This window comes from Aotus nancymaae, unplaced genomic scaffold (genome assembly GCF_030222135.1).
Source record: "Aotus nancymaae isolate 86718 unplaced genomic scaffold, 86718_ANA_hifiasm-v0.15.2.pri h1tg000036l, whole genome shotgun sequence".
Taxonomy (NCBI): Eukaryota; Metazoa; Chordata; class Mammalia; order Primates; family Aotidae; genus Aotus; species Aotus nancymaae.
The window spans coordinates 36,274,545-36,297,968 of NW_026988450.1; the positions used below are offsets into that span (position 1 = coordinate 36,274,545).

General features: G+C 33.3%; 1 protein-coding gene and 1 pseudogene across 2 annotated transcripts in view; one reads left to right on the forward strand and one right to left on the reverse strand.

The window, feature by feature from the left end:
- CNBD1 (cyclic nucleotide binding domain containing 1) overlaps window positions 1–23,424 on the forward strand; it is a 610,026-nt gene that overhangs the window by 431,898 nt on the left and 154,704 nt on the right. For both annotated transcript variants that reach the window (XM_064384348.1, XM_064384347.1), the window contains exons 9-10: window positions 5,650–5,759; window positions 7,278–7,428. In XM_064384348.1, coding sequence (XP_064240418.1) covers window positions 5,650–5,759; window positions 7,278–7,428 — 261 coding nt within the window. The remainder of the gene's footprint in view (window positions 1–5,649; window positions 5,760–7,277; window positions 7,429–23,424) is intronic.
- LOC105725863 (CCA tRNA nucleotidyltransferase 1, mitochondrial-like) lies at window positions 19,470–20,471 on the reverse strand (annotated as a pseudogene).

Sequence of the window (23,424 nt, forward strand, 5' to 3'; positions counted from 1 at the left end):
TGAGAAGTATTATTTAAAATAGTGTCAGAGTTTTAGAGATTCAAAAGTTAACTAACCAAGAAAAGTATTGAAAGTGCAAGCCCTTTATAAAGCAAACATAAAAAAGACTGGAAAATAAAAATTAAATTGGAATATCAAAAACACAAAATTCCACCAAAACTAGTTATGATTTCAACAGAGTATCAATAAAAATCTTGATGACTATACCCAGAGTAATTAAATCTGTAGACTACTGAAAATAAAAACCATTTAAGGACTATATCTACCTTGCATAAAGAGGTAACTGTTTAATTTCTAAATTTTGATTAAAATAAACTAATATTCAAATACATAGTTTTTCGAAATGGGAATGTATTGGTTGTGTTACAGTTTCATGGCCCTGATTATAATATAAAAAATCATGTTATACTTAATTATCTTCATAAAATTTGAGAATCCAGGTTTGATATTTCTGTTTAATATTTAATTCAATTTATAGTACTTTTATTTTACTGATTAAAATTTCCAGTTGGTTACTTTTTACGATCCAATTGACCAATTATGAGTCTTTTTTTCTTCCATAAATATAGTCTTATTTTATATTTGTTATTTGATCATTGTGATCTATGTATGTGTATAGTTGCTACACATAGAAAATATACATATATATTCAGAAATATGTATAATAGTGTGTCTGCATATATATGTATGTAGATATGTTTTTAAGAGTCTAGTGACTATGTGCTGTTATACTAATACATTTGATAATACAGTATATATTTCTTTGAGAGTTTATATTCCCTAAATTGGCATCTTATTATATAGAGAGAAACTTCGAAGCTTGGGATGAGGTTGATTCATTCAGAAAGAATTTGTTTTCCTTTATTCCAAGCATTTAGAGTCACTAAAATCCACTCGGGTTTGAAAATAAATGTTTAGTTAAAGGATTTTATTGCCTCACAGGTGGTGTGGATTCTGACCCCAATATTATAAGTTTATGGTGAGAAATTTTCAGAGACTTGTTACCTTTTTCTTTTTTCATTTAATTCAGAGCCAGGACCAAGAGAGGAAAATATCTCCAAGAACTCTTTCTCTGAGGTGAACTTTTTCCAGTTCACCCACTGAAAGTATCGCTCTTTGGGGGCTTATGTAGGAGGATTTCCACATTTGATCTTTCACACATACTTTGCTACTGCCTTTAGGGCTTTCTTACCCACCCCCAGACAGATCTAACTGTACGCTTTCTTTTTATTCATGGTTTTTGAGAAATTCTGTTGCTGTTCTGCCACTTCATATAGTTTTAAATATTTTATCCAGAATTTTTAGTAGGGCTACTTAAGGAAGGGCTTCAGAAAAATCTAAGCCACCATAAGAAAGCCACCATAAGCTTTCTTTTATGTTCAAGGAAACCTTTGTTTAATATTGAGATTCTTGAGAATATGCATTCATTCAACAAATATTTGTTGAGTGGCTATATGTAGATACATGAGTAACCAAAAGATGAAGATAAATTAGGATGAAGCTTGCATCCTAATGGCTAGAAAATATAATGAACAGTAAGTGCAATAAACAAATCAGTAACTTAGAAAATAGTTTGATGGCAACACAGACCTTGGAGATAGGGACAGAGAAGGAGAAAAAGCTAGAAAGAGCAGGTTAAACCACAGTATACAGTATTCATGGTGATCTCATTGAGAATTTGAGATTTGAGCAAAGATTTAAAGTTGATAAGAAAGATGAGATAAATATAAGACTTTCTTGGTTATTGGGCTGGGCATCAAATCTGGAAAATCTCTTCTTTCTTGATCTATGGATGGCTCCATAGCCCTAGCCTTTGTCCTATGTTGCCTACTGGGAAGGGGAGGATGGGGTAAATGTAGGAGCAATAGATGGTAAGAGGAGATCTCCAACATCAAATATTGGCCTTCTTCATTTTCCCTATTTTGCAGTGAGTAACCATATTCTGATAATTTCTGTGACATAATTGTATTCTCTGAGGCATATTCAAAATTTAATTTATGTTTAGTATTCATTCTTTAGGATAACAATCTCTCTTAATGTGCCATAGAATTCAGAAGGCATCGTATAATTGGAAATCAATCAAAACTTGCTTCTTCTCAGATGCACTTATATTGAAGAATTTGATATACAGGGCCATAAATGCTATACATATTTATCTGCAAATATACATTTTTAATGATAAAGAGGTAATGTTTAATATTGAGTAAAGTATTGATGTTTACAGGGTATTTGCATTGGTATGGACCATTACAGAGATAGTAAATATAAAGCCTTTTCTAACCAAGTTCTTTCATAACATTTTTAAAGCAAACTATATATATTTGGAAGGAGAATATATTCAGAAAAAATTCTCAAAAGGGAAAATAAAGTTCAAAGATAACATTAATTGGTACTATTATTTTATACTTTTCTTCCTTTAGTAGTTTATCTTTACAAGGAGAGGAATCCATTCAGCTAATGCATGTCATGCTCAAAGTTTCCACAGCATTGTTGATCCTGAGATATATTCCTGTTCCAAACCTGTTTTGCTATGTTAGGCAAAGAGACTGAGGTTTATCTTAAAATAAGAGGATGCCTTTTAATAATCTCTCTAATCATTAGTTTCTATTTAAACTGAGACCTTCACTGTCCCAGTGCTGATTCTAATTGCCAAAAGGGAATTATTCCTCTTATCATAACTTCTTCTAGCTGACTTTAGAATTAGAATAAAATGGTTTTATTAGACTTGGGACTATTTCTGGGCATATGATAAACAACAAAAGAAAAGGAACAATGCCTGATGTTTAATTTCTGTGAATCTCACTGATGTTCTTCTTTTCGTTTGCCCTACAGCAAAATCAAGTTTGTTCTGTTCACAGTGATTAATACTTTCTGGTCTTATGAGTCTGAGTCTTGATAAGGCTCTTTAAAATGTTACTTTTAACTACAAATTCAACTACATTTTGTAAACATAAATGAATATGACCTTGAGATAATAATAAGTAAAATTTGGTCTATATAGTTCATGATTAAATCTTTTCACATAAAAATGTGTTATAATTCTACAGATTATCATACGTTATTTGTCATTTTCTACATAATGCAGGAAGAAAGGGTATGCAAACAACATTTATCTTGACAGCATTAAGTTCTTAGAAATGGAAAACATGATCAGAGGCTGAATGAGTAAAATTAGGAACAACAATGAGGGTGGGGAGTAACTGCATGATTCTGTTTCTAGTCCCAAATAGTAATATTACTATTTAAATATTCTTATTTAAGTGTGAAGATACAAATTTTTTTTGACACGGAGTCTTGCTCTGTCACCCAGGCTGGAGTGCAGTGGCATGACCTCCACTCACTGCAACCTCCACATCCTGGATTCAAGCTATTCTGCTTCAGCCTCCTGAGAGGCTGAGATTACAGATGTGCACCACCACGTCCAACTAATTTTTGTATTTTTAGTAGAGATGGGGTTTTGCCATGTTGACCAGGTTGGTCACGAACTCGTGACCTCAGGGATCTGCCCTCCTCAGCCTCTCAAAGTGCTTGGATTACAAGTGTGAGCCACTGAGCCCTTCCAGAAGATACAATTTTTATATGTTATTAAATTCCAGCTTTTTGCCTAGGTCAGAAGGGTTTTGCTGTATTGCCTTCATTGAGATAAGCATTTGCTATGATTATCATGGACCATAGACAATGATTCAGATAGCCAATTCCCCTTCTAGGGAATGAAACTGCATCATAGATTTTGCAATAATGGTTTGGCTTTTCCAATGTTGGCTTCACTTCAACACAAAGAAAAATTCCTGTGGCCTTCTTCTTTGGTGTTACATATGCTTCTCTGTGATCTACATAGGGTTTGACTTTCAAGAACTATAGTAGTACAGATCTGACAGTTAAAAATAACATACTTCTTTAGTACATGTTTAAATGCATTATTTCCTTATCTCTACAAATTGTTAGAAGCCTCTAAGTCTTTCTTTATATCCTCACTGATTGGTTAAAAGAAGGCACATAGTTTCTACTATCATATGTTTTGATAGAGAAGTTTCTTTTAGTTTTAAGAGAAAAATCTGTGAGGAAATGTTTCACATAATTCTACACATTTGTTATCATTTACATCGTAAGACAATTTTAATGTCATTTTCTGCTGTAAAAAAACATAAGACAACAGAAGAATTACCATAAATTTTTATTTAAACAAAATAAATGATTGATGACCGTCAAATAACCATTTAATTTTTTACTATAAACTTTGAAGTGACTGTTACATGGGGAGAAAAAGATAGACTATCCTCATAAACATGCCAGAAAAATCATTGAATCCCACTTCAAAGTATCCTGAATTACTTTTTCCATTCTATGATGATGTTTATTTTTTGCTTGTGGTAAATTATGTTTAACAATAGTTACTGTGTTCTTATTTTAACCATAATTTTTAAAGCACTATGCTATGCTCTAGCTTCTTTATTATTTTGGTAATATCAATAATCTTTGTCATGTTTATGTATGCTCTTTTATGCTAGAAAACAAATGGAAATGCCTTCAAATATTCAAAAAACTTGTTTTTAATAGTCTATATACTTTATAAATTATGAGAAAGTTGTATATGTGTCTTTATATTTAGGTTGCTACTGCTGTGTTTAAAGTTTTCAGAATTAAATATTGATATGTTTTGAACTCATAAAGTAGAAAATAATTTGAAATACTAATTTTAATGTATATGTTGCCAATTAAGTATTTAAATCATGTTGATAATTTAAAATGTTATGTAGATCAAATGATTTTTATTTTAATACATTGATAGTTATAAAACTATAGTAGAGTTCACCTTCAAATATATCTTGGCTTTAGGGTGACTTTACAAGTTTAAAAGAATAATAGTAACATTGATTATTGTAATAACATAATTTATTGTGTTATACTATATACCAGGTAACATGCTGGTATATAGTATATATACCAGCATGTTACCTGGTATATAGTATAACACAATAAATTTTTATATTCACAAAAAATACTTTATATTCCCATGTGCTTTATATCAAGTTTAAAGTAAGGACTCTTAATTAATTTTTCCATTTTAAAGATGAAAAATTTGAAGCTTACAGGGGCTGTGTCATTTATCTAAGGTGACATAGGAAGTAACAGAGTAGTTTCAAACTGGGCCAATGTGGCCTCAAAGCCCTTGCTTTTAGCTACTATCTACTACTGTCATCAGTAGAGTGTTGGACAAGATACAGGCTCTGGAAAGCCAATTTTCAAATATTTATCAATATTGTAAGTTTGTTATTAAGCTATCAGAAACTTGAAATGAGCCATGGTGGAAATATTTAAACCACGGAACTCAGCAAATGCTACAGATCAAGGCTTCTTCCATATTCCTCTTTCCTTCCTCCACTGCACAGTTTACCAGCATATCAATGCCTTTACTGCCAAATTCTTGTCAGTGTTTGCAATGTTGCAGGTATTATGTTAGAGATATAAATACTGGGCATATTTTTTAAAATCTTGTGTTAAGTAAGTACTGTCTATAAACTGGAATCTATTAAGAAATTTACCATTAATAGTTATTGAATTAAATACGTTATCTTTTATTGTTAAAATATCTAAAATAATTTCTTAACCACAAGAATGTATGAAATGAACTCTCTCTCTTCTTTTCAGTGATAGTGGAAAGTGGAAATATAATTTCTTTTGTGGGTTATATTAACTCTGGATGCTGTAACATTTACAGAAGTATTATAGGATTTGTGAAACTACAGTCAAATAAAGTGGTAAGTTTTCAACTTATGAGTTCTTTGTAATCAATTAATCTAGAGAATGAAGAGTGTTAAACATCTTCTCATGTACTTACTGGACATTTACTTGTATCACTTTGTGAAATTTCTATTCAATTTTTTGAAATTTTTGTGTTTATTTTGTTGAGTTTTAAGATATAAGAATATAAGTTGTAAGATATATTGATTTGTAAGATATACAAATGACCAATGAATACAGTAAAATATACTCTACATTCTTATTCATCAGAGAAACGCAAATTAAAACCATAGCCAGATACTATTACAAACATATCAGATTGGCTAAGATGCACTCAATCAATTGACCTAATTCCACTTTAGATAAATTTTCTCCAGAGAAGTGAAAACATATGTATACACAAAAGACTATATGAATTCTTACAAACTAAAAACTGGCAGTAATCCAAATGTCCACTGACAGTTGAGTGGATAGAAATGTTATGGTCTATTTATACTATCAAATGCCACACAGCAGTAAAAATAATTATGGGTAGTTCTAAGGATCTCAAACATTATGTTGGGCCAAAATGCCAAACTCAAATAAGTACATTCTATATAATTCCATTTTTACAAAGTTCTAGAATTGGCAACCATATGTAATTATTGGGATAGAAAAATTAGAACTAATCATTAGTTGGTCAGTCTTCAATGGAATTCAATTAAATATGTAAACTAACTTGAATTCTGCTGCACTAGTCATATTCAGTGTAAATTTTGCCATTTATATTGGTGCACATATTCAAGTTACATTGGATTTGACTCCAGGGTACTTAGTAAAGTAATTCGTCTCTTCCAAGTTCTTGTCACTCTCCTACCCTGAGGGCTACATTCTCTTTTAATATATCTTAGTGCTCACCAACTCCTAGCAAATCTCCCAGCAAAGGTAATTTGAAGTCTCAACATTTTCTCCAGAATCATTCATACTGAAACTCCTGTAGACTCTTCTCCACAAGGTCTCTTATTTGAATCAAAATTATAGTCAAACTCATTTTCCATATGTTTCTTTTGTACTTAAACAGAAAAACACAGGGAATAGTCCCTCCTCTTTTATTTACTACCATCAGTTCTGGTCCTGGCCTTTTCTGCTTATTTTCTTTCTTCTTGGTGGGTTCAACAAGAGTACCTTGTGACTGGGGCAGAGGTAAAAAATGGTAGTTGACAGAACTTCCTACATGAAACTATGCTCACAAAATGGTATTCTAGATCCTTTGAAAGTGGAATTAGTTATTTCCCAAACATCTTTGTGGATTCTAAATGACAATGCTTGCAATTACCTTAGATATGCCTAAGTTGTCTATGAATTTTCTATTGCTCTAATATAATTGAAACACATATATAAGTAAATTTTTCTCTAATTTGAATAAAATTGATAATTTAAAGATTTTATAGTAAAATGATTTATGAGTGAGTTTCTGATAAAAATACTGATTCATTACATGAAAGCAATTGCTTTAAACATCAATTATATATATATGTATTTTTTTTTTTTTACAGAAAAAAGCTAGAGAACTTGTTTATATGGGTAAACTTAAGGAGAAGGAATCCTTTGGTGAGATTAGCATCCTTCTTCAAGTTCCTTTCACATGCACAATAATTACCGAAAAAGAGGTTGAGATGGCAATCATTGAAGATAAGGACCTATTTGGTAAGTGTATAAATACCTTTAACTGTTACACCATTTCATTGGATAAGAATTTTAAAAGAGCAGAGATATTTCACAGACAAATTGGGATACTCAAATGAGTGTGTGTACGTATGTTATGTACAAAGACAACATAGCTATACGCAGCCCTTTTATAATATCATGTTCTGAATTAATTGTGCTGGTATTAGACTATATTAGCAATATTTCAAAACACTTTGTTTTGAAATTACTAAAATATCTGCCAATTCCCAGGTTACCATTAATAGCAACAGTCCCTTCTTTTCTGGGACATCTTCTGGCTTTCATTTCTAAGGTTATTGCTTTTATGTTTTTGGTTCAGGTCAAGCATGTAATATCCTCAGTGTTCGATTAAGATCAAGCATATATGAAAATCTAAGGCTGGTAGTATTTAAAACTTTGTCTAAAAACTTAGAGCTCTAGTAATAATAACAGAGTAATAATGCAGCCACCTATGTTCGACCCTCCAAATACTATAAATACTCAAATAGGAAATGAAATTGACTATGAAGGAGAAATGAATAGAAGCTAATAAGTTGTAACATAGTAGGATATTAAAGAAAATTGCAGTTATATACAATAAAACTGTCAATACAGGATGAAAGAAGAGACATTTGGTAGAAATTACCTTGGGTGAGAGGTATGCTTGAACAAACTGAATTGAAAGATTTTTGTGATAAACCATGTATGATTTGACTGAATACTGTTATCCTGAATTTCAATTACTTTTTATGTCTCTGACATGATTTGGATGTTTATCCTTTCCAAATCTCATGTTGAAATGTCATCCTTAATGTTGGAGGTGGAGCCTAATAGGAGGTTTTGGGTCAAGGGGACGGATCCCTTCTGAATGGCCTAGTGTCCTCGTTGGGTAATGAGTGAATTCTCACTCTTAGCTCGTGAAAGAGCCTGGCATCTCTCTCTCGCTCCTTCTCTCACCATGTGACATACCTGCTCTCCTTCCATCTTCCACCATGAATAAAAGCTTCCTGATTCCTCACCAGAAGCCAAGCAGATGTTGCTGCCATGCTTGTTGACCCTGGAAAACTGTGAGCCAAATAAACTTGCTTTCTTTATAAATTACCTAGCCTCAGGTATTCATTAATGACAACACAAAACTGACTAATACAGATGTGGGGCATTGCCATAAAGATACACGAAAAAGGGAAGCAACTTTGGAACTGGGTAGCAAGCAGACGTTGGAAGACTTGGAAAGTATCAGAAGACAGCAGATGAGGGAAAGTTTGAAACTTCTTAGGACGGGCTAAATGATTGTGACCAAAATTCTGACAGAAAGATGGATAGTGAAGGCCAGGCTTATGAGGCTTTAGACGGAAACAAGTAATCTACTGGAAAATGGAATAAAGGTTATTCTTGTTATGCCTTAGCAAAAATCGTGGCTGCATTGTGTCCATGCCCTAAAGATTTGTGGAAGGTTAAACTTAAGAGTGGTGACCTAGAATATCTGGCAGAAGAAATTTCTAAGCAGCAAAATGTTCAAGAAGTGGTGTGGCTGCTTCCAACAACCTACAATCATATATGAGCATAAAAAATGACTTAAACTTGGTGCTTATAATTGAAAAGGAAGCAGAGCATAAAATTTGAAAAATTCAAATTTTCTCTGCCACTCATGGCAGAAAAGGAAAATGCATTTTTAGGAGAGGAATTCAAATGAGTTGTGGAACAACAACTTGCTAGAGAGATTAGCTTGACTAAAAGGGAGACAAGTGCTAATATTCAAGATAATGGGAGAAAGTCCTCAGATGCATTTCAGAAATCTTGAAGACAGTTCCTCCCATCACAGACCCAGATACCTAGAAGGAAAGAATGGTTTAGGGGGCCAGGCACAAGGTACTGCTACCCTGTGCCACCTCAAAATGCTGCTCTCAGAATCTGAGCAGTTCCATCCTGGGCTCAAAGAGCCTCAGATACAGTATGGGCTACTGCTCCAGAGAATGTAAGCTGTAAGTTTTGTGGCTTCCACATGGAGTTGGGTCTGCAGGTGTACAAAATGCAAGAGTGAAGGAAGCTTGCTAGATTCTGTCTAGATTGAGGATGTATCAGAAACCCTAGGTGCCTAGGGAGAAGGCTCCTGCAGGGGCAGAGGCCCCAAAGAGAGCCTCTACAAAGGAAGTGCCAAAAGGAAATTTGGATTGGAGCCACCACACAAAGTCCCCAACAGGGCACTGTCTACTGAGCTGTAAGAAGTGGGCTGCCTCCCTCCAGACCTGAGAATGGTAGAGTCATGGGCAGCTTGTATCCTGAGCCTGGAAAAGCTACAGGCATTTAACACCAACCCATGAAAGAAGCCACATGGACTGCATCAAGCAAAGCTGCAGGGGTGGAGCTTCCCAAGACCTTGGGAATCCACCCCTTGCACCAGTATATGCTGAATATCAGACATAGAGTCAAATGAAATGATTTTGGAGCTTTAAAATTGTAATACCTGCTCTTTGGGGTTTCAGACATACGTGGGGAATGTCCCCCATATCTTTTGGATTATTTCTCTCTTTTGGAATGGAAATATTTCCCTGATGCCTTCACTAGCATTGTATCTTGGAAATTAATACCTTGTTTTTGATCTTACAGGCTCATAGGTGGAATAAATGTGTCTCGAGTCTTAGATGAAACTTTGAACTTTGGACTTTTGAGTTTATGCTAGAATAAGTTAAGACCAGGGGACTGTTGGGAAAGGGTGATTATATATTGCAGTGTGAGAAGGACATAAGATGTCGGAGGCCGGGGACAGAATGATATAGTTTGGAAGTTTGTTCCCTCCAAATCTCAGGCTGAAGGGTGATCCTCAATGTTAGAGGTGGGGACTGGTGATAGGTGTTTGGGTTATTGGGGAAGATCCCTAATAAAGGGCTTGGCGTCATCCTCATGGTAATCAGTGAGTTCTTGCTCTGTGAGTTCACAAGAGAGCTGGTTGTTTAAAGAAGGCTAGCACCTCCTTTTTTCTCTCTTGCTTCCTCTCTCTCACCATGTGACATGCCTACTCCTTCTTTGTCTTCCAACATGAATAAAAGATTTCTGAGGCCTCATCAGTAGCCAAGAAGATACTGGTGCCATGCTTGTACAACTTGCAGAACTGTGAGCCAAATAAATCTCTTTCCTTTATAGATTACCCAGCCTTGGGGATTTCTTTATAGCAATGCAAAACTGACTCTTATTCTATAGAATGCAATACAGTCTCTTATATAATTTGTTACCAATATTTGCATAACACTAACTCAAAATTTAAAAATTAATCAAATTCATATATCTACTTTTAAAAGTTGTAAATCTGAAATGACATTTGTTAATTTTATTTGCTTCTGTGATATCCAAATACAACCCCCCTCAAGGAAATCATTGCTTCAAAATAATTACTAACCATCAATTAAAATTATAATATTCTCACTTAATATAAGCTTTTCTTTTCCTAGATTAATGATGTTAACTGGTGCAAGGCAAAACACTGTGGATTCTTTTATGTAAATCAACATTTCACACATTGTATTATTCAAAGTTCTTCAGAGAAACAGAACCAATAGGATATATATAAATATAAAAGAGGGGATTTATTATGGGGATTGGCTAATGTGATTGTAGAGGCCACAAAGTCCCATGATATGCTGTCAGCAAGCTGGAGAATCTGGAAATCCAGTGGTATAATTCAGGTTGTGTCCGAATGCCTGAGAACCAGGGGAACTGAGGGTATAATCCCCAGTGTGAGGCCAAAGGCTTGAAAACTGAAGAAGGCAGATAGGAGGCACTTGTATTAAGTCCTGGAATCTGCAGGCCAGAGAAGAGAAATGCCAGTATTTAAGAACTAGAAAAGATGGCCATTGTAGCTCAAGAAGAGATAGAATTCCTCTGCCTTTTTAATCTGTTGAGGCCCGCAATAGATTAGATGTTACCTGCCTGCATTGGTGTTGGTGGATTTTTCTTACTTCATCTACTGATACGAATGCTAATCTCTTTAAAATAAAACCCTCATAGATAACATCTGGAAATGTTTTACCAGCTATATGGGCATCCCTTAGCCCAGTCAAAGTAGCACATAAAATTAATGATCACATACAAAAGTGTTTCTTTCAGTCATGTAGTACAATCTCCTTTGTCATTTGACAGCCTACAATTCAAATACTTGGCATAGTATGGGATATCATAATGTTTGTGTATATACTATTTATATTTTAAATTCATTCCATAGCCTGTTCATTTGCAAGTGATGTTTCAAAGCTGCTGACATGTTGTATGTCTTATTAAACATTCTCTAAATGGAAATGTGCTTAAGGACTAGATTTTTCTTGTTTTTTTCACAATTTACAAGGAAATAAAATGTTGTGTTTATTTCAGAAAGTATTTTATTTCTACATTCTAATATTTCATGTTATATTCCAAGAGAATTTGAGGATATTTTAAAGTGCTAAATAATTCTAATGAAAAATTAATAGTTAATTTTGCTGAAATAATTTTCTCACATGAACAATGATATTAACTAAATCTGCTATATTCTGTCTCCATCCACTTCTTTTATTATTCAAAATATAGATCCAATCTATATGAAATAACATAGGGCAGGATCCAAGAGAAAGTAAAATTTATCTTAAAAATATCAAGTTGAAGACAAATGAAAATGCTGTGCTAGAAAACTCAGCGTGAGCAAACTCCATGCTATGTCCTCTTGCTATCAAGTGTTATTATTAGCTATTATATTACATAGGTGTTAGGAATAATCATTTAAATTTGAGAAGGTCCACTAAAAATAAACAACATAAATAAAATCATTATGTTCCAATAAAATCTTCAATTATAAGTTGGTTATGTTGCCTTCACTTTCTAATTTTTCAAGAATTTTTAAATACAGTAATTCTTTTAGAACTATAAAGAAAATTACTGAAAAAATAAAGTAATGCTTATTTTTCTCCAGGAATTTGGGTCATACTCTCTATTTGGTATCATATAAATCATGTAAAGATCCAGTTCCCCTTGAATGAATCAACAATATTTGGTAAATACCCAAAGAGAGCAATTCGCTTACTGTACCTACACTTGAGATAGGTAGAATAGAATCTAGAGAATATTAAAGACTTCATAAATGTTAAATGCTCTACTGAGGAATTACAGATGCAACTATCTATATATAAAATACAGTAAGATGTATACAATAATTAGTTTTGTAATATTTAAAAGGATTTGAGGAGTGATTTATTTGTTAATTTAGGTGGTTAACTTTTGGAAGTTAGGAAATATCTTTTTTTAATCTATATGCATACTTCTCAGACATTGCCTTGAACATCTAAATAAGAATGAGAGTAGCATTATTAAGCTGAAGCAAATATAAATTTCCTCTGTTTTTCACATGCTGCTGAGAATGTAATGTAATTGATTATTTTTATAAATATAGTATATTTTTGTCCAGATGCAGAGCTTATTACTCAAGTTTTAAGGTAAAGATAATTGCAAATCAACATAACTATTTTAATTTTACTAATGTCTGAAATTCTCATTCCATCATTAAAACAATTGTACTACTTTTGTAATGAGAAAGAATTGCTTTTGATCTATAAAATGAATTACTGCTTTTTTAAAATTATATCTCATTCAACAATTTGTGTTTGAAAAATAAGGATAGCTAATGTACTTAACCTTCCTTACCCAAAAGGAAAATTTTAATTCCAAGGTGTTATTGGTATAAACTATCTGAAAGTTTCTGCTTGTTTTTAAAAAGAAAGAATTCCCAAAGACTATCTCTCATAATGCCTAATACAAAACATAGGAGGTCAGATTTTTTACTATAGATATATTTGTTAAGCATTTCTGGGACAATAAATATGTTCATATTCAAAAACTTCTTCCCGACACATTAGTATTTTACCTTAATGCTGAGACAATTTATAACCAAGATTCTTCTTGTTAAATTAATAAAACTAAAATCAAAAGGATTTAAGCTCTAGAAATATTTGCCACAGGGAATACACTCCTCTTTCCCCTTTCGTGTTTTTGCATTGTGATTTAAAAATTTAATATATGCAATTCCAAGTTAAAAATATGATAGGACACTTATTTTTAGGTCAGATAAAAATACTTAAAAGTAGGCCGGGCGCGGTGGCTCAAGCCTGTAATCCCAGCACTTTGGGAGGCCGAGGCGGGTGGATCACGAGGTCGAGAGATCGAGACCATCCTGGTCAACATTGTGAAACCCCGTCTCTACTAATACAAAAAAAAAAATTAGCTGGGCACGGTGGCGCGTGCCTGTAATCCCAGCTACTCAGGAGGCTGAGGCAGGAGAATTGCCTGAACCCAGGAGGCGGAGGTTGCGGTGAGCCGAGATCGCGCCATTGCACTCCAGCCTGGGTAACAAGAGCGAAACTCTGTCTCAAAAAAAAAAAAAAAAAAAAAAAACTTAAAAGTGTCTTTTCCTCTTATAATTTGTTTTATTCATTACTAACACATGATAAATTTTGCAAATGCAAGTTACAAATCGAGTGAAATTTTGGGTTTTTTTAAAATAAACCTTTGACAATAAAAAAGTTTTAGACAAATCTTTGACAACCATTTGCTGGGTCAAATTTCTGTTAAGCTGTTTCTCAACATATTGTTTTATTCCAGTAGGTATTTTATAAACATATTAGACTGTTTTGTTAATGAGAAAACTAGCTAAATATTTTGAACATCTTGCTGACATTTAAAAGTAATTTTTACTTGGAGATATTAAGTTTATCTCAAAAATATTGTATATCACATATATTTATATGTGTGTATTATACATATGTATATACACACACACACCTGAATGTGTGGAAAAGATAACATTACTCAGAAAATAATGTTGACCTTGATATTTTAGCCTGACAATATATATTTGACCACTCATAAACTTTGTAAAGTTTTTGTTTCTTTTGTAAGAAGTGAAAGTTTTTGCTCGAGTTTGGCTTTTTGATAAATTTTTTCTCTAACAAAGGTACTAAACTATTTTACTTTTTATTTTTTTAATCTGATTTGTCTTTTTATGTTCTATTTTTTTAATATTTTATCTTTTATTTTGCATTCAGAAGTACATGTGCAAGATTGTTATATAGGTAAACTCATGACTTGGGGGTTTGTTATACAGATTATTTTGTCACCTGGATGTCAAGCCTAGTACCCATTAGTTATTTTTCGTGATCCCCTCTCTCTTCCCACCCTCCCACCTCTGATAGGCCTCAGGGTGTGTTGTTCCCATTTATGTGTCCATGTGTTCTCATCATTTAGCTTCAACTTATAAGTGAGAACTGTGTTTGATTTTCTGTTCCTGAATTAGTTTGTAAGGATAATGGCCTCCAGTTCCATCCATGTTCCTGCAAAAGGCATGATCTCATTCTTTTTTATGGCTGCATAGTATTTCATGGGGTATGTGTACCACATTTTCTTCATCTACTCTATTGTCGATGGACACTTAGGTTGATTCTGTGTCTTTGCTGTTATGAACAGTGCTACAGTAAACATCGCTGTGCATGTGTCTTTATGATAGAACTATTTATATTCTTTTGGGTATATACCCAGTGGTGAGATTGCTTGGTCAATTGGTAGTTCTTGTTTTAGGTCTTTCAGGAATTGCCACGCTGCTTTCTACTGCTTTCTACACCAACAGTGTATAAGTGTTCCCATTTCTCCACGATCTCATCAGCATCTTTTATTTTTTATTTTTTTACTTTTTAGTAGTTCAGTCAGAATGGCTATTCTGATATGTAATATGATATGTCATTGTGGTTTTGATTTTCTTTCCTCTAATTATTAGTGATATTGTGGAGTATTTTTCATATGCTTGTTGGCTGTGTCTATGTCTTCTTTTGAAAAGTGTATGTTCATGTGTTTTGCTCAGTTTTTAATGGTGGTGTTTGTTTTTTGCTTGTACATTTGTTTAAGTTACTTATAAATTCTGGATATTAGACCATTGTCAGATGTGTAGTTAAACCAGTTTAACTTATAGATGGCAGAGTTGATTTTAGCCCATAAAAAAGCTGCAGTAAAATGTTTAATATCATGCTTTCATTTTCAGATTTTCTATACTTGAAGCTACTTGTTCCACTGTAAAATATGATCCTTTATGAATTTTATATTGATTGATTCAATATAAAATTCTATGTTTACATTGCCATGCCACATCTAACATTAAGGTCCACTTGTAAGTAGGTTTGTTTGTTATTGGTAACAATAATCTAACACAATTTTGATGTATTTAGGTTAAAAAAATAAAATATAACTTTGTTTTCCTATTATAGAAAAATTTTTAAATTAATATTAATCTGGGTTTGTGAATGCCTCTATTAAAATATAATCAGAAGCAGTTGTTAGATTTCCAGTAAATAACTGGTTTGCTGAACAGTTACAATTCACAGGAAATTTTTACAAAGGAATTTTATAATGTCTCCCATATCTTTTATTATGTTTTTAGTTGGAGTTCTTTTCTTGCTCATTGAAAACTCAATGTAATGATTTTATAATAACTCTTAAGTCATAAAATGCCCTGTAAGTCATTTTTAGTTGCCAAATATTCTCAATTGGGATAATAATAAATCTGGCCTAGTAAGAAGCAAGTATCCAGACTTCAATGTAGGTTGATGGGCCAGCTAAATGTGTGTATTAATCTCCTATGGCTACATAACAAATTACCATAAATTTAGCAACTTTATACAATACTCATTTATCATCTCACAGTTTTGTAGGTCAGATGTCTGGGCTGGTTCAACTGGGTTCTATTCTTAGATTTTCACATGGCTAAAATCAAAGTGTTGGCCAAGCTGTGATCTAATTTTAGGGCTCTGGAGAAGAGTTCACCTCCAAGTCTATTCAGATTGGTAGATTTCATTTCCTTGCAGCTGCAGAACTGAGATTGCTGTTTTCTTGCTGGTTATTACCTGAGGGTCACTCTCAGCCATCAGAGGCTGCTCCATCCACCTGGCCCTCTCCAGCTCAGCAAAGAAGAATTTCTTCTCTCTACTGTTTCTCATATTTTGAAACTTTCTCTTCCCTGCTAGCTGAAGAAACTGAATTTAAAGAATTCATGTGATTGCACTAGGCCCACCCAGATAACCTGCCTATTTAAGGGTAACTGGTTAGTATCCTTAATTACATCTGCAAAATCCCTGTAATATAACATAATCACAGGAGTAACTCCATGGGCTGAAGGTCATGGGGGCCACTTTAGAACTCTGCAATTGTACTGCTGGAGGTCAGCAGTGGGTAAGGAGAGCACAACAGGTATCTCTGCTTTCCACTGCCATCCCTAAACTTCCTATTTATGTTTCTGATCTCTCTGCCATGGGGCAGCATGGGGTACTGGAGAGAAGAGGATGGCAAACAAATAAGAAAGGAAGTGAAAATGTTCTTAACTGTTACTGTTATAAACTGTTTTTTCACTATGTGTTTGACAATTGTTTCAAGCTAAGCCTTTCTAGTGAGCACCTTCAGAGTTTTAGATATCCCTTAATATTGGGGAAGAACCTTTTGCCTGTAATTCCTTAATAAGGTAATACATTTTCCTCCTGGGAATCCAGAGATAACTTAAAATTTCCTCTGCTGAGGAAATTTACTCCTAGACTTCTTTCTCACTGATATAATACCATTGGGATTTATCCTCTCTCACTGATATAATACCATTGGGATTTATCCTCTCTTTTACATGTGAGTTTATATCTGGCCTACATAGGAGAATCAGCATAGGAAGACCCTCCTATATTATTTGTTCTGACAGACTTTTAGAGGGCAGGCCAGTTTCTAGGCAGCGACTTACGTAGCTTGTTTATCAGCTGTCAAGTAGCCTGTCTCTTACCTTTATATGTCTTAAGATTTAGTCAGACAACAGTGTACTCTACTGTGGCTTTTAACTTCTGAAAACTTATATAAAACTCTCCAGGTGGGCTTTTTGAAGATTCCCCTCTTTCAGTTGAGGTGATAAAGAGATAGTTCTCATTATATCCTTTTGCGGCTGTGATGGTGAGGCTTAGAACAGAACTCTCAGAGAAATCTGCTTCGAAATCTTCTATTAATCTCTATTCTTAACATTTTTATACCTTCAGTGTGCATGAAAGACTTGATTTCTGCTTCTCCACATCTATTTTAAAAAATTGGTACCTTGTTATGAGATGTACTGCCTTGGGTTCTGAGCTGATTCTCCCACTTCTTAATCACCTTGGAGTATTCACTGTGTTCCCAGCATTATTCTACATACTTTATATGTTTTATCTAATCAAATATTCACAACAACCCATGAGGAATGTACATTTAATATCTCTGTTTTGTAGATCAGGAGACTAACGTATAGAAAGGTTAAGTGATATCAATGTTCTCTATCCAAAGGCCATGAGGGACACTTCTATGGTTGACTGAATTGGGTTTGTTACTCATTGGGATGAGAGACAATATACACTATGGGGAACATAGATTGTTTCAGCAAAAGGACATTAGAAGAATATGTTACAGAATTTGTGTTTTAGTTGGGAGATTTGGGAGGTAGTCTAAGAAAGCAGAAATTGTTCTAGATTGAATGCTGTCAAAAAGCAATATATCTTAATAAACCTTGTTTTGGAAGGGCAGACTAGAGTGAAGATAAATATGTAATTAATAAAGAAGTAGATCAGGTATGGCAGCTCATATCTGTAAATCCAGCATTTTAATCCTGTATTTCCAGCTACTTAGGGTACTGAGGCAGGAGGATCCCTGAGCCAGGAGTTCAAGGCTGCAGTGAGCTATGATTGAGCCACTTCACTCCAGCCTGGGTAACAGAACAAAAACCTATCTCAAAAAGAGAAAGAGATAGAGAGACAGAGACAGACAGACAGACAGACAGACAGGCAGACAGACAGACACACACACACACACACACACACACACACACACACACACACAGAGAGAGAGAGAGAGAGAGAAGTAGCAACTGCTTATTTTAGCCAAAAGATGAGTATTTGGTATGTTATAGGTGGCAAGCTGACCTTGGCTTTTGTCTGTGCTTAGGCAAAATTATGAAATGACCTTGCCTGTCTCGTTTTATCATGCTCATGGATAACATATCAGAGGGTTGCATTCTGTGCAAATCTGCCATAGGAAAATTATGTGGCCAACTGAACATGCCAGGCCAGCTTCCCTCCCGTCCTTCTTTTCCTTCTCATGACTTGCTTAATATTACAGAGCTATTAAGAGGTACAACTGGGAATCAAACCCCAGTGGTCTGTCTCCAGGATCCATATTATAATGACTATAGTTTACTAACAGTTTTTTTGATTAATAAGTTAACATTTACTGTATTAACTTTTACTTTAAAGATAGGCATATTACCACTGTATATGGCACCTGATACACATTGTCAGATACCACATAAACACATTTATCTTCCAATACCAATGTTTTATTAAAATACTAGGGTCAAGAGTAACCCTCAAGTTAATCCCATGACTTTCCCAGGCTCTGCATGCATAAAGGAATCATTGTGACAGAAAAATATCAGCTATATACTAAAGCATAGCTTGCTAGAGCAAATCCTGCACGTATGAATGCCAGAAACTGAGGACACATTTAATATTCATATTTTATGCAAACTTGTCAGTTATTTCCTTTTCAAGCACGAGTTTATTTTGGAATTCAGATAGGAACTGACACATCATAGACAACCATAGTACAAGTTATTTCGATTGCAAACATTAATAAACTTTGTTTTTTCAAGACAATTACCACTTTTTAAGATGAATCTTAGTACCAGCTTATGCAAAAACAAAAATTTTTTTAAAAGCCTGAACAGGTTAAGATAATAGCCAACTATACTTTTCTCAGTTGAAACTATTCCAAAAGAACTGTACATCTCAGTGATATAAATCAGATCAAGAAAGATGGATCTCAATTTAGTTCTTGAAATATAATTCACAAAATAAGATGCTTGTTATTCTAAAGAGGTCCTCTAAACTGGCTTTTATTCTGGTATAGTTTCTAAAACTTCATTAAGAGGCAGGGAAGAAAATTAGTCTCACCAAAAGTACTCTGCTTTTTACTAGCCTTCAGTTTTAGATCTTCTTTATGTAACTCAGAAATTCATCTTTTCCTTTTGGTAACCACATTTTTCCTGCTGTTCTCCCAACCGTTGTAATAGAGTCCCAATTTCTTTTCCTGAAGAAATGTGCACTTTTCTGATGACATGGCCACTTATAGGAAATGGAGGAATGTACCACTGATGTATTTCCATTAGCACACAGTGCTCTCCTTGGTACGTCAGTAGTTCACATACACAAGTAGTTGTATCAGGTTCCCTAGAATCTATAATGAAGTCTTGATAGGGTTTCAATGGTTCTGAACTATCTGGTGCTTTAATTAAGTATTTCCTATTTTTTAACTATAAATAAGCCAAGATTTTTCTCTTCTTTTGCAATCTTCAACCTCAAATCTAATTTTTTGACATCATCTTGTACTTTGAGTTATGAGGCCAAAAGTGTCATTGGCTTTGGTGAAAAACCTTCAACATTTTTACTGACTTTGTCAAATTCTTCTAAACGTGCATTAGCAGGTAAACCTATATAAGGAGTTACATCAAGATCATAGATAAGGTGAATCAAATGATTTACATGGTTACCAACAAGAATTTTTTCAGTTCCACCCAAATCCTCTCTCCTGATATTCCAGCCAAGTCTTCTGCATTTTTTGCAATTGCTTCTAAAGTCTCAGTATCATGATCACCAGGTTTGTCTACAATTCTTCCATAAAACATGAAGTATCTTAAATTTCTAAGATAATCCTCTTGTATTTTCTGTTAGCATCTCCAATAAATCTAGATTTCTTATTTTTTAAATCTTCATAACCTTTAAAGTAGTCAAAGTGCCATCAAAACCTAAAAACATAGAATTTATAGTGAGATCTCTGCATTCAGCATCTTACTCTCAGTCAGTTGTAAATCCTACCTCAGCATATCTTCCATCAGTGGTGACATCAATACATAGTGTAGTAATCTCAAAATTTTCTTCATGAAGCCTGGCAGTAATCGTTCCATGCTTTTCTCCTTTGTTGTTTATCATCCAACATCCCCTTAAATAGCATCTTTTAAAATTCATTATCCTTATGTAGTTATTTTATTCCATATATTTTAACCATAATTGTACAAATTTTGGCTAGATTTTGACTAAATAATATTTATTAATGGCCTTCAAGGTTCACATGTATTTAGTAAGGAACAGTATTTTTCTTTGACTAAGATTCATTACATTGATATAGTTAATAAATCCTGAACTCAAGTGTAAGATTTGGTTTCCTAGGTCAATTCTACCATTCCCCACATTCTGTTTGAGTCACCTATGTTCTTTTTTTGTGATTGAAAAGAGTTAACAATGTATATTTATGCTGTGTTTTATACTTACTTCTATAATTACCTCTGCTCATGCTCTTTATTTTTCACGTGGAACTGAATTAACACACTGTCCTTCCTTTTCAGTCTGAAGATCTTATTTCTTGTAGATCAACTCTGCAAGTGACAAGTTCTCTCAGTCTTTATCTGGAAACATCTTAATTTCTCTTTTATGTTTGAAGATCAGTTTTGTTAGATTTAGAATTCTTGGCTGACAGTCTTTCTGTCAGCACTTTGAACATGTTATTCCCCCTTCTGGCCTCTATGGTTTCCAATGAAAAGTTCCTGTTAATACCACTGAACATCATTTGTGAATGATTTGTTACTATCCTAGTGCTGCTTTCAAGATTTTATTTTTGATTTTTGACAATTTATGACGTGTCCTGTTGCAGATATCTTTTAGTTTATCCTACTTGTAGTTTTCACTGAGGTTCTTAAATGTATACATTGATGTTTCCCATCAAATGCTAGTTTTCTATGATTATTTCTGGTTCCTCAATAGATAAATAATAAATACTTTATAATATTTGTTCACAATCCACTGATTTCCAAACTTCTTCAGAAACTCTGGGTTGATTTTTCTGTTTTAGAGTCACCATAAACACGATCTCCAAGACTAAGTTCTTAAAAGATTATGATAGGTAGAAAACAATCTATGCCATTATAATCATTGATGACATTGAAAGTCAATATAGTAATAGTTTTTTTGTTACCTGATACTTTATTTGTCCACAAATAAGTGGATTCTTTTTTTTTTTCTAATACTCTTACCTATCAATGATTATTAAAATTCTCAAACTTTTATGTGACAAAGTTTTTAATAATTACGTTCAATCACCTCACATATGGCAAATTTTCAGTAGATGTATAGAACAAATTTATTTCTGTATGTAAATTATGCTTCCTTTTTATAAATGGTATAAGCCATGATATTTTCACGTTTTGTGGGCTTCCAGGAAGAGCAATGTCAACTTTGTATATAATTGTGGTAGTTTCCTTTACCTAGGTAAACTCATGTGATTATTTTCTTCCTTTTTCTGCCTGTCTTAGATTTGTTACGTTAACTAATTTTAATTACATATTTATATCATATTTTTTATTTTAGTAATTAGATTATAATTTTTAAAAATTATGACTATATCAAGTATTTGGATGGATGAATTCTTCCAGTAATAAATAAAGGCAGAGTTTACGTATTTTTAAATTGGAAGTTGCGGGTTTAATTATTGGCTCATATTTTTGTCTCAAGAAAAATAGCAAATGTTATTGAAGAGTAGGCTTTTCTGAAAATGATGATTAATGACCAGTGTTACTTCTACTGACCCAGAATTATAGAGGTATTAGTTTAATGGTGAGGCCACCAACCAGTTAGGTAATACTGAAATGTATTGTTGATCTTGACTTCAAGTAGCATAATTTGGAGTGATGCTAGGCAGAATTTTTTTTTAAGGCATTATCACAAGGAGAGCCCTTGATACATTTCTCATTTACCTAAACATGCAGCATTTTGTTACCAATGATTAGTTCAGTTGTAATTCTTAACATTCACAGGTTTGATTTTATACGCTTGTAATTATGATGCCTTAAATGTAATTTTTTTTCAGCAAGGACTTTAGATGACAGGTATGTAAAGTTATAGGTTGTATATCTTCACTTAGAAAATACTTCGTATGCTCTAAAATTCTAATTGACTGTAGATGAAAGAAAATTATAATAAATGTTGGCTTATAGGAAATTACCAATTCATGCTGGAGAGCCTAACTGGTTTAGCAAATAATAAATAGTCAGATATTAAGTTCAAAAAAACCAAATGTTATATGAAAACAAAACCCTGTATTTTTAGGATAAATTTATATACAATTTCAGGCCAAGTTTCTGTGTAAACCTTAAACTTCAGTATTTTTTGATAGAACCCAAGTCTCTGCCTGTACAAATGTCATTTTATAAACTTGTTATCACATCGTATTTCTTAATGAATTTTAATATATGTATTGGAAAACTTTGCTTAACTGTTAGAAACTACAACAGTTTCTATCTGATGAATTCAGTGTTACAGCTACTGATAATTCCAACTAGGCTTTTATAGTATAAACATTTCTCTCTTTTGGTTGTTTATATTATTTGGTAAAACTAATCCCCTGAAAAATTCCTTACAAATTAATTCATAAAAAATAAAATCAGAATGTAGGCAGTAGTTTGCTCCATCAACATGTAAATGACAGCTACTTCCAATAATGTAGCATAACCACTGAAATATAATCATCATAGTGACTATTTACTGTGCACCTCATCTGTCTTTTACTGTTCAATAGTGTTTTTCTTGGGTATTTCTGATATCAAATCCTGGCAGATTGCTAAATTTTGATTTTCACTAAATTTTTAGGAAGGCTTTAATAAAATAAAATGTTTCCTAAGAAATTTGATAAAATATACAGAGTTATGCACAAATGATAAAATTTACGATATTTAAGATATAGTTCCTTAAACCAATATCTTAATAAGGACAACTTTAGTATAACAAATATTACTGAGGATTTTCATTTTCATTGCCAATCTTTACATACTCAAAAGACTTCTAGACTTGTATGCCTTATGTGGAAGAAATTAGTTAGAGACTTAACAGCCCC